This window comes from Leucopleurus acutus (genome assembly GCF_964270905.1).
Source record: "Leucopleurus acutus genome assembly, chromosome: 1".
Lineage (NCBI taxonomy): Eukaryota > Metazoa > Chordata > Mammalia > Artiodactyla > Delphinidae > Leucopleurus > Leucopleurus acutus.
In genome coordinates this window covers 12,994,308-13,006,415 of record NC_139142.1, presented here as the reverse complement: position 1 = coordinate 13,006,415, position 12,108 = coordinate 12,994,308, and the positions used below count along the sequence as shown (strand labels likewise).

At 43.0% G+C, this 12,108-nt stretch overlaps 1 protein-coding gene across 3 annotated transcripts in view; it reads right to left on the bottom strand.

The window, feature by feature from the left end:
* Positions 1-12,108, bottom strand: part of TTC7B (tetratricopeptide repeat domain 7B) — a 239,683-nt gene that overhangs the window by 170,543 nt on the left and 57,032 nt on the right. For all 3 annotated transcript variants that reach the window (XM_082841924.1, XM_082841925.1, XM_082841923.1), the window contains exon 4: positions 10,547-10,677. In XM_082841924.1, the coding sequence (XP_082698050.1) occupies positions 10,547-10,677 (131 nt within the window). The remainder of the gene's footprint in view (positions 1-10,546; positions 10,678-12,108) is intronic.

Here is a 12,108-nt window from a genome sequence, read left to right as displayed (position 1 = left end):
TTGCTGTGTTTCAGTAATTCTGAAAACTTCTTAACAATTTTCTCTCTTTTTTTTTTTTTTTGCGGTACGTGGGCCTCTCACTGTTGTGGCCTCTCCCGTTGCAGAGCACAGGCTCTGGATGCACAGGCTCAGTGGCCATGGCTCACGGGCCCAGCCACTCCGCGGCATGTGGGATCTTCCCAGGGCACAAACCTGTGTCCCCTGCATCGGCAGATAGACTCTCAACCACTGTGCCACCAGGGAAGCCCAACCATTTTCTCCTCAAATAGTTCCAGTTTCTCTCTCTTATCCTCTTGGGGCACCAAATACATATATGATATTTTCCCACAGCTCTTGGATGCTCTGTTCTGTTTTTTTCCCACTCTTTTTAATTTTCTTTCTGTGTTTCTCTTTGAATAATCTCTATTAACCTATCTTCATATGAAAGTTTTTTCTTAGCTCTTTCCAGTCTTCTAAAAGCTATCGAAGAAGTTCCTCATCGCTTATATCATGTTTTGTTATTTCTAGCATTTTAATTATACTTTTTTTATAGTTTCCTTCTCCTTGTTGAAATTCCCATCTGTTCCTGCATGTTGTATATCTTTTCCATGATATCCTTTAACATATAACGCATGGGTATTTTAAAGTTCCTATCAGATAGTTCCAATACCTGGGTCATTTCCGGGTTTGGTTTTGTTTATTGCTCATCACAGTGATTTGTTTATTCCAGTTTGTGTGTGTATATATATGTATCTTATAATTTTTTTTTTTTTTTTTTTTGCGGTACGCGGGCCTCTCACTGTTGCAACCTCTCCCATTACGGAGCACAGGCTCCTGACGCGCAGGCCCAGTGGCCATGGCCCACGGGCCCAGCCGCTCTGCGGCATGTGGGATCCTCCTGGACTGGGGCACGAACCCATGTCCCCTGCATCGGCAGGCAGACTCTCAACCACTGTGCCACCAGGGAAGCCCTTAATTTTTTATTTATTGTTGACAATTGTGTATACAGAAATAAACTGAGTTAAATAATATTTACACTTGAAAATGTGTACCCCTTTTCTCTTATCAGGCCCTAAGTGTTGGGGATTGAGTCAACCTAGTCAGTAGTTGAGCTGGAGCTGGGTTTTATTGTTTCTATAGTTACCTCCAATGCACCACGGGCTTCAAACTCCTCCAGCATTGGGCTGCTAACTGTGGGACTTGGGATTCCAGAGGGTTTTCCTCAGTGTTTCTATTCCACCCTCAGTCTTTAGCAGTCTCTGTATGCTTGCACTACAGAGGAGTTCTCTCTCCACATTCACGCCTCTTTCCCAGTAGTAGTCTGCTGTTGCATAGTACTTGGTGCTGTGTTTGTTATGTGGCTGGTGGTGGAAGGGAGAAATTCTTGGTTCTCCTGGTCCAGCCTCAGTCTTAAGAAGGGTCTCTATACCAGAACCTCAGAGATGGGGCTCATCTTCAAGGGCCCCTTTCTGGGCATCTCCCTCCTAGCTCCTGGAATGCCTTCCTGGGACAAGAGCCATATAACTTCTACCCCAGAGAAACTTTGAGCATGATTACACTCCTAGGAGTCCAGATTCAGCCCAAAACTGAAGGCTCTATTTATCACTCCATCTTATAAATACAGCTGGTCCTGTATCCACGGGTTCCACATCTGCAGATACGGAGGGCCGACTGTACCACGCCATATTATATAAGGGACTTGAGCATCTGCAGATTTTGGTATTCACAGGGGGTCCTGGAACTAATCCCCCGCAGATACCGAGGGGCGACTGTAACGTCATCCAGCCAGCTGCCCAGATCAGACACTGGGGATTGAGCCTTGAGACCCTGACACTCTCTCACATCTAATCTATTACTATTTTCCTCCTAATTATTTCTCAAATGTCTGTATATATCCATTTCCACAACCATAACTTTCATCAAAGCTACCATCACTTCCTGTTAGATTTCTACAGCAGCCTCCTAAATACCGTCTCCATGTCCTCTCTTGCACCTTAACTTCCTTTCCACCTTCCACAAGCAGCCTGAATAATTTTTTAAAACACAGTCTGGATCGTGTTACTCTTATGCTTTTTCTCACCTCTCATATATCAGCTTGATTGTCATTTCTCAGAAGGGCCTTCCCTGAGCACTAACATAAAGCAGGCCTGCCTCCCTCCCACAGCATCCTATTCTATTCCTTCAATGCATTTATTAATTTTGTGTGTGTGTGTGTGTGTGTGGTACGCGGGCCTCTCACTGTTGTGGCCTCTCCCGTTGCGGAGCACAGGCTCCGGACGCGCAGGCTCAGCGGCCATGGCCCACGGGCCCAGCCGCTCCGTGGCATGTGGGATCCTCCCGGACCGGGGCACGAACCCGTGTCCCCTGCATCGGCAGGCGGACTCCCAACCACTGCGCCACCAGGGAAGCCCTATTAATGTATTTTTTACTTGATTATTGGCTGTCTCCCTCCATGGTGCTGCACCTTCTGCAAAGTCAGGGGCCATGTCTATTCCATTTACTAATATATCCAGTGTCTACTGCAGTGTCTGGGACAGGGTAAGCATTCAATACACATAGTAAATGTAGTAAATGAATAAAACACATAGTAAATGAATGAATGAATAAATTTGCAGGGCCAATAAGAAATGCAGGGAAAAAAGCAATAAGAAAATAACCTATTCTGCATTAGGCACTATGTAGGTACATAGACTATCTCATTTATTCTCCCACAAAAACCCACTGAGACGCACACTATTACCCTCTCTTTACTGAAGGGGAAACGGAGACTTTGCTCCACTGAGCAAGCTGCCCAAATCACATGGCTAACGAGTGTTAAGGCTGGTGTTGAAACTCAGGTCTACCTGACTCTGCAGTCTGACTCCTCCCCCTTTGTCCTATTAGTCTGCATTTGCTTGCAGAACAAAGTCCAAAAGACAAGGTCAGGGCTGCCAGGATGAGTCAGGATGGGAAAAATGCAAGGTGGATGAGAGAGGGAATAGCTTAGCTCAGAGTTTGCCCTGAAGTCTAAGTATCTTGGATTTAATCCCTTCCTCACAAAGAGCCTCTAACACATGGGCCTGGGCAGGAGCATTGTTTGGCAGTGTTGAAGCCACCACTTTTTCTGTGGATAAACACTTCCCTGTGAGAGGACTGCCAACAAGTATCCTTAACAAGTACAGCCTGCTTGGGCAAAAGCACACACCCAACACCTGAGGAAGCATGACAGAAAGTGGGCTGGGGCCAAAGATTTTAGGTCAAAAGGCCCAGGTTCAAGGTCTGGTTCTGACATTCCTCACCACTTGTGGACTTAGGACAACTCCTTTGATCTCTCAGATCTTCACTGTTTTCATCTGATTAATGGGGATAATAATATATACCTACATAATTGTTATGAACTGCAAATGAGAAACTCAATGAGCATGTAAACACTATAACCCTTACTGGAGGTATATTAACGTATCACCTTCAAGTAGGAACAAAATAAGGATACTTTCCACCACCTTTATAATAACATTGTTTTAGAAAAGTCTGGAGATAGGACATGAAAGAGAGATAAAGTGGAAAACACTAGAAAGGAAGAAAGAATAATGACAAAAATCATTCCTCTGCCATATGTTCATATCCTTAGAAAAATGAAAAGAATCAACTCTATTTTTATGGAGGAGTTCAGTATTGTGGCTGATAACCCTGTATTCCTATCCTTGTCAGCCTTCAAGGTTCAGCTCAGGTGTCATCTCTTCCAGGAGCCATCCCTGAACTTCCGCACGGGTCCAAGACCCTTCTCTGGGCTTGCAGAATTCTCTGAGCGTTCCCCACCAAAGCAGCCCACGTGCTGTTTATGGACTTGTGTCCTCAGAAAACAGTAAGTTTCCTGAGGACGTGCTCTGTGGCTTATTTCTTCTAGTGCCCCTGGTGTCAAGCACAGTGTGCAGAACAAAGAAGGCACTCATTAAATATTTTTGTAATTGAATTTTAAAAACCAAAGCATTGCTATATGTGAAAATACAATGAAAAAAATGATCCTATACGCGAAGCAATACAAATAGAAAAGATCTGGGAATACAGTCCATCTACTGAAGTCTGTAAAACAAAAATCTTGCAAAATGGAAAGAGGTATCATGGTCACAGGTGAGTAAAGACTAAATATAATTCTCCAAACCAATGTATAGCGTTAATAAAAATTTGACCAAATCCCAATTATTCTAAAATGCATCTAGAAATACCAACAGAAAAGGACAAAGGGTATTCTGAAAAATAAGTAGTTACTAATCCCTTCAGATGTTAAAACATATCATAAAGAAGCACTTATTAAGCAGTGTCACACTGGTGCAATATAAGATTAGCAGAACAAAATAGGGAAGTTCAGAAATTACTGTTGTGTCTAAAATTTTATTAAATGACTTAAAATACATAACAGAAAATATGAAAAAAGAAAGATAAGATCATCTTAAAGTGGTACTGGAGTTTGAGGAAAACATTAGAGTCATATCTAATATCATACACCGAAATAAATCTCTCCAACAAGATTTGAAAATTAAAAGTTTTTTTTTAAAAAATGGAAAATGGTTGAAAACTTTTTATATCCTAGAGAAGATTTATCCCAGTATTTCAGCTTTAAAACAATGAAATAAATGTAATAAAAAGATAATCAGATTCAACTAATATATATAATAGGTTTAAAATGTATGAACAATTTAGAAATGGAAAAGTACTGAGTGGGAAATCATTCAGAGCAAACATAATAGTGGGTTAACATATTTATGGTATAAAAGCTTTATTCAAATTATAAGAATAATACTACATCCTAAAACCAGAGAGAAAGTATAAACAGACAAAAAAGAAATATAACAAGGTTAAACATAAAGTTATCATATGACCCAGCAATTCCACTCCCAGGAATATACTCAAGAAAAATGAAAACACTTGTCCACATGAAATCTTAAATACAAAAAGTTATAGCAGCATTATTATAATAGCCCAAAGTAGAAACAACCCAAATAATAAACGATAAAATGATGAATGGATAAACATAATGTGGTATCTGCACACAATGGCATATTATTTGGCAATAAAAAGAAATGAAGTACCAATGCATGCTGCAGCATGAGAACATTATGCTGAGCCAAAGAAGCCAGTCATAAAAGACCACATGTTGTATGGTCTGATTTATAGGAAACGTCTAGAATATACACATCTATAGAGACTGGAGAAATTGGAGGTAAATGGGGAGTGACTGCTAATGCGTACAGGGTTTCTTTTGGGGGTGATGAAAATGGTTTGAAATTAAGTATTGGTGATGGTTGCACAACTCTGTGACTATATTAAAAACCACTGAATTGAATACTTTAAATGGGTAAATTCTATGGTATGTGAATTATATCTCCATAATGCTGTGATTTAAAAAAAAGAAAAGAAATATAGCTAGTAAGCAAATAGATGGAAAAAATTTCAACCTGACTGATAGTCAAAGAAATGCAGGCCAAAATGGCAAAGTACTGTTTTCACCTAGCAAATCAGCAAAGTAACTTAGAAACAAATGCAACCCCGTCAAGATTGCGAAGCAACCACTACTCTCCTGTACGGCCAAAGGTATAAGATGTTAGTATGACTTGTAGGAAGCAATTGGATACAATATATAGTAACGAGAATGTTAAAAATGTCCCGACTTCTGGGAATTTGCCCTTAGGAAACAAAGCAAAACAAGGGAAAAGCTACCTGAAGGAAGCTGGCACCAGAGCAGTATAAAAACAGGCTATACCCAACTATAAGTGAATTATACCATAGAGGCCATCCACTTGGTAAAATATTACATAACCATGACAACACTTTGAAGTTTTGATGTAATCTTGAGTGAAAAAAGACAGATATAGACCCCTTTAATGCTATAAAATTATGAGGGCAAAGACTGACCAAGAACATACAAAAATTAAAATAAGCTACTGTTCTTTTCTGGTTTCCAGGCTTTTCTAACTCAGCTTTAAGTGTGCTGTAGCCTCCTTTCCCAGCCAGTCAGATGGCAGCCTCAAAGTCGGAGCAACATACCGGCCAGTCAGTTTCTTGACATTTCTTTAAGGAAGTAGTTTATTCAGATGCACTACATTAAGCCATGACCTATAACCTGCTGCTTCAGCTTAAGTGAAAAGGCGGGGATTGGGAAGGAGAAGAGAAGGGAGAATCCATCTTTTTTTCATGGTCTCATGTTTTAGACCCTAAAGCACAGCCACATGGACCTCCAGAGTCACACCCTGCCTTCCGTGTCAGTAGCCCTGAGTACTTTTCTTAGGACATCTTGTTTGAGTTCAAGACACACAGTAACCTTAATCTAATCCAGTTGTGAATCCAACGTCTCAGCTGTGTCACTGCAAGTTCTTCCTGTGGGGAGGACAGAATCCACTCAAGGACTGACCACGATGACCAGTGAACGGCTCCTGATGAACAGATGAAGTCTAGGCTGGGCCCTGCGACATTTGGGCACCAGCTGTTTCTCAACACTTCAACGCTGAAACAGCCCATAAAAAAAACTATGGGTGTCCCGTAATTTAGCATTAACTTCTTTTCTAAAATAGGGTGTAAAGAAATGAACTGTCAGCAGAAGGTAAGGTTCCACCCTGGCGTGGCTTCTGCTCAAGAAAGCCATACCCAGCTGGCTGGCTGATGCATGCAAAGGACAGAGACAGGATGATTTCATTTGCCAAAAGCAGGGCTCATATTATGATATTCGAGGGTGAAGTCATCTTTATTCCTATCATTGCACCTTTAGAAGCTTCTTGTGGGGCAGATAACTTTATTTACTGTTGGTGTAATGCCACCATCCAAAGATAAACTAATCAAGGTCAACCTATGTCATGTCCATCTATTCTAATTTGGTTTACTTGATTAAATTATTCTATATGCATAATTTTGGAGGTATTTTTCATTCCCCTTCAGAGAACAAACTATCAGAGAAAATTATTAGCAGATGTCTCTGTGACCCTAATGTAACAAGGACAACACTAAACAAATATTCAATGCACACGGCTTTCAGGTATTCAAATTTCCTTTGGCCCTGCCTCCCTGTTTGGAACAAGGAGGGAGAACAGTACATGGAAAGCTCCTATCATACTGGGTGGAGAACACTGGTGGCTCACTGGTTTTCTTCCCCAGACAAGTCAGGCAGTATTAATCCCGCCATGAAGATGGAAAGCTGAAGCACACAGATATAAACGATTGGACCAAGGTCAAACAGCCGGGGTGAACAGAGATTCAGAACCCAGATATGATATGGGGACTCTAGGCAAGATGGTGTTCCATTAGCTTCCAGGCAAGAAATGGAAAACCAAATTCTCCTGAAAAAATTACTCCATAAATATCTCTTTAAAATTATTTAACACTTTTAATAAAACAGCATGTCTAAAATACTCCATATTTTCATCTAAATATCTGAAATCTTCGAAGGTTAGGAAAGATTCCACCGCCAGGTGACACAGGAACAGATAATGACAATAAAACGAACATTTAATGTGTGCTAAACATGTACTGGGAACAACATGAGCTGACCCAATTTATGCTCACATCAGCCTTACAGCAATTATTATGGCTATTTTACAGCTGAGGTTCGGAGGCAGCACAGAGAGGTTGAGTAACTTGCCTGATGTTCCACAGCTAAGAGGTGGCAAGGCCAGGATCCCAACGCCGGCGTCACTTAACCCCTGGGCCCTGCCGCCTCTCCCAACTTAACTTAGCCGCCTGGAGGGGAAGCCAAGGTCAGCCCCCTTTCTAAAGAGCCCCCGCCCTTCAGGAAACAACACTAACGTTGCTAAACATACCCACTCTTAGAGAAACTAGAAGAGGAATGAGGCTGCAGCAGAAACAAATCGATGGTTCCAGATTATGAAAAAACATTTTCCACAATACTCCGAACTGTGCTCAAAAGTTCTCTCAAATTTTACCCTAGCTAGTGAATGACATTAAGAGGCAACACATAAATAAAATGCCAAAAGGCCCCGGCAAACAGAAGTTTCTTCGCTTTAGAATGGCTGGGAAATGAGGGGGAAAACCGCTGAAAGACTGTCTTTGCCCAGCAGAACAAACACAGGAACAGTGTGTGGGGTTTTCTACTTAAAGGGCTACCTACCCAGAAAAGCAAAGCACTATTTACCTAAGCTTGCCCCAGTCTTTTGCTTCCTTCAGATTTTATTTTCCTAACATTTGTTTTCAATTTAGCATAATTCTTAAAAGTCACTTAAGTTAAAGGAAGGAAAAAAAAGGCCAAACAGGTATCTTCCTCTGCATGGCACCATTGCCTTGCCTCGTAAAAACCCCTGAACTTCCACCAAGCCCAGTGGTCACTTAAGGAAGGTCATTTTTCCCCTAGACTTCTAATTAGTCGCAGATAATTTATTGAGCATCTACTACAGTCAAAACAGATGTTTCATTCATTCAATCTCTCATCGCTAATACCCCAGCTTCCTGGATCTGGGGAGACCCAAAGTGGTTTCCCATGAAGGAAAACTCAGACTGGAAAATCAGAGCCAGAAATGTGAAAGTCATCTAATATATACCCTGAAATTGAACCATACACGGAGTGAGGCTGCTTCCCCACACTACTAAGAGCTATGGCTTGCTTGGTCAAATACTTATTGAGCACTTTCTACATATAAGGGTGTAAGAAACTATGGGGTTCCACATTTATTGGCAGCGGCCTGGGATAATGAAGTAAGTGATGCTGAACTAGGTGTCAGAAGAGCTGAGTTCCAATCTTAGCTTTGGCCCTAACTTCCTGTGTGTCCTTGGGGGTCTCCCTTTCTGGGCCTCCATTTTTTTCTCAAAATCTAACATCCTATGATCACTGTTTCCTCAAAACCACGAAAAATATTTATTTTAAATCCTATGATTATGAGAGTCTCCTTTCTGGTCTGGCTAAAGAACCCAGTGGTGAATAGGTGGTTATAAAGGAACACAACAGGAAGTACATCTAGATCTGCCAATTCCCACATCATTAAAGACACACATAACACATGAACCTCCTTTCTCCCAGCCAGGAGAAGGCGGCCCCAGCGTGACAACAGAGAGTAAAATGCAAAATAAGGTCCTCTAAGTGGCAAGGACTGTGGGGTCCACAAGAACAGCTTAGCTGGCATAAGCAGACTTCTCAGCTGCCCAGCACTGGCCATCAGGGAGGTAGACAAAGAAAATCATGCAGATTTTAAAATCAAGCTGCATGATCATTTCTCTAAAGATCGTACCATCAGTTCTGAATAACAAATAATTCCTTTCTCATAGAACAACATTTTGGCAAGACAGCCAAATATATTCCTGAATTCCTGGATATCGCGAACCATGATGTATAAACCATTCTGGTATGGGCCAGGCCAGACACCACTCCCATCATCCTCTCCCCCTCTTCTCTGTGGCTCTCACCCTACTCTCCCTGCTCTTGAAAGGTAATTCTGATCCTTGCCACCCACATCAACACACTACAAAAAGATTTCTATGAAAGAAACTACTTCCAGTCTGTACACTTATAAAGTAACAAAAACTATCAAGACTTTGGTAGTCCCTCTCTATTCTAATCCTTAAGGAAACAGAGAACCCATAAGTTGATGGGAAACAAGATTCTGACCATTTTCAAAAAGTCTCACAGAACTTCTACTCATTTTAAACAATCTCACAGGATGCACCTCTGGGTCCAAAAGGGGAAATATCAGGATCGAGCCTTGGTTAGAACACCAGGAAGCTCTGCAAGGGGCGGACTTGACTAGGAGCTATTGTTTTTAGTAAAAATAAGTGTCAATTACCAAGAATCCAATTGTTTCTGAATCTGGGCTAAATGCCTTTATTTAAACGACCTTTTACAATGCCCACAAGAACTCCATGAAGTAGGAACCATTATTATGCTCCTTTTACAGACAGGAAAATTAACGCTGAGAAGTGAAGGAGGTAACTTAGTGAAGAGCAGAGCCAAAGACAGCGATCCTTCTGAACAGACAAATTGCCCAAGCTCCCCAGCCTCATCCAGCCTTCAACGTCCTCTGTCTGAGGGTGTGAGCTCAGGGTGCCTTGCTCACTCGTTCTCTCCTCAGATGGCCCTCTGATCAGCTTCTGGTTTCATTCCCCACAGCAGAGGCAAACCACTGACTGCTGGGAGAAAACCATCCCAGATGGTCTCAAGGAACACAGCCTGCTCCCAGCAGGTTGGTTGAGAGTCCCCAGCAGCCCTTTGGCATGACCATTGAGGTAAAGCCTCCCAAACTCCAGATGTACCCTGTGTTGGTACAGAATCCACACAAGTACAAAGGAAGCTCAACCAGTTTTGCCTATGAGAACAGGAATGAGTAGCCAGCTTCGGGGCACTGAGGGTATAAACACATGCATAGTGTCATTTCTGCTCAGAGGATGTTAAAATGCTTCCCAAACATTGACCCATCTATTTTCACAAGGTGCCACATTTACCACCATATTCTCCATAGCATTAAAGAACAGAAGCAAAGCTTTGCACCCAGAGACAGACAAGCTGAAGGCTTCCAGAGGCTGACCACAGTTCTGTGAGATCTGATTTGAAATTTTAAAAACTTGTCAACTGAACGAACACATGGTCCTCACTTACCCTTTCTATCTCTTGGAGGTACAGGAGTGCAATGTCCCCTGCCTTCTCATAACACGTGATGACATCCTGTTCCCGATCCACAAGGAGATTACTGGTAGAAGAAGAAATAGGCAACTTCTCTAAACAAAGTCCTAAAAAAAAAATCAACATACAAAAACTGGGTAAGTTGTTTTTCATGGGGCTTAATTTTTTTTTTTTTTTTTTTTGCGGTACACGGGCCTCTCACTGCTGGGGCCTCTCCCCGCTGCGGAGCACAGGCTCCAGACGCACAGGCTCAGCGGCCATGGCTCACGGGCCCAGCCGCTCCGCGGCACGTGGGATCTTCCCGGACCGGGGCACGAACCCGTGTCCCCTGCATCGGCAGGCAGACTCTCAACCACTGCGCCACCAGGGAAGCCCCATGGGGCTTAATTTTTTAATATTGCTCTAGAGGGCCAGATAATATTAGAGAAGCAGATACTCTGCCCTCTCTCTTTAAGGACAAAATGGAACATCAAAATGGCGTACCAAAAAGAATATCCATAAGTTTCAGATGAAGGAGGCCCCTATATATACAGAAAGCACCATTTGACTCTGATATCCAGGGTGAGAATTTGATCGGGTACTTCACCATGATTCCATTCAGATCTAACAGAGCTTCTCATTCAAGTATGTCTCAAGGTCCTTAAAGAATTTTTTAAAGTAAGTACAGGTAGGCTCACAGCACAATACTAGGTACAGAGTATCTTCTGTCCCATGATGTACACTTAACCGATTGAACACAAAACATTTCTAAATGCTCTCAGGAGCCTCAGTTACCAGGAAAATCTTCCAACTCTCAGCCCCAGAGTTCTGTAGTGATGACAACACCCCAAGCCACCTCTCAGTTCCAGGCCAAGAAAACACCCAGAACATTGCTGTGTGGGCACTTCTTGGGAGATGGAGGGGTTACTCTTTGCCAAGAGAGAGTTCAGGGCTGGGACGGGATATGAAAGCATGAAAGACTGAGAAACAACAATGCTGAGAGGAGCAGCTGTTGTGTAAACCCAGCACCAACCTCAGCCCCTGCTCTGGGCAACCAGCCTGGGGCACGTCGGGCTCCCGGTCCCCGCCTGCAATTGGAGGCAGAGGGACCCCGCGGGGAGGGTTTCTGCTGTGTCAAGTGCCCTGGGGTATCGGGAAACACACACTGCACACGTTCACTCCACGCACGAGGGTGCGAGAAGCTTCAATGCGGACACAGTCCGGCTCTGCAGCTGGAAGGGGCCAGAGAGGTCCCTGGGAAAGCCACTCATTTTATAGACGAAGAAGCTGAGAGCCATCATGGTAAAGTAAGCGACTTGCCCAAAACCTGACAGGCAGTTAACAGCACAGCAGGAATGAGAACCCAGGTCTGGGGCCTCCCAAGCAACACCTGTCAAGTGAGCTGCTGGCTTTCAGAGCAGACACCACCGCAGAGGGGACCAAACACACCAAACGCCAGCAAGTGACCCAGAGCCTCCCTTGCATCACTCTGAGAACGGCCTCCTCCAAGGTGCTCTTATCAAACTGTGACAGTCCCTCCAGGCTGTAGAAGGTGACAG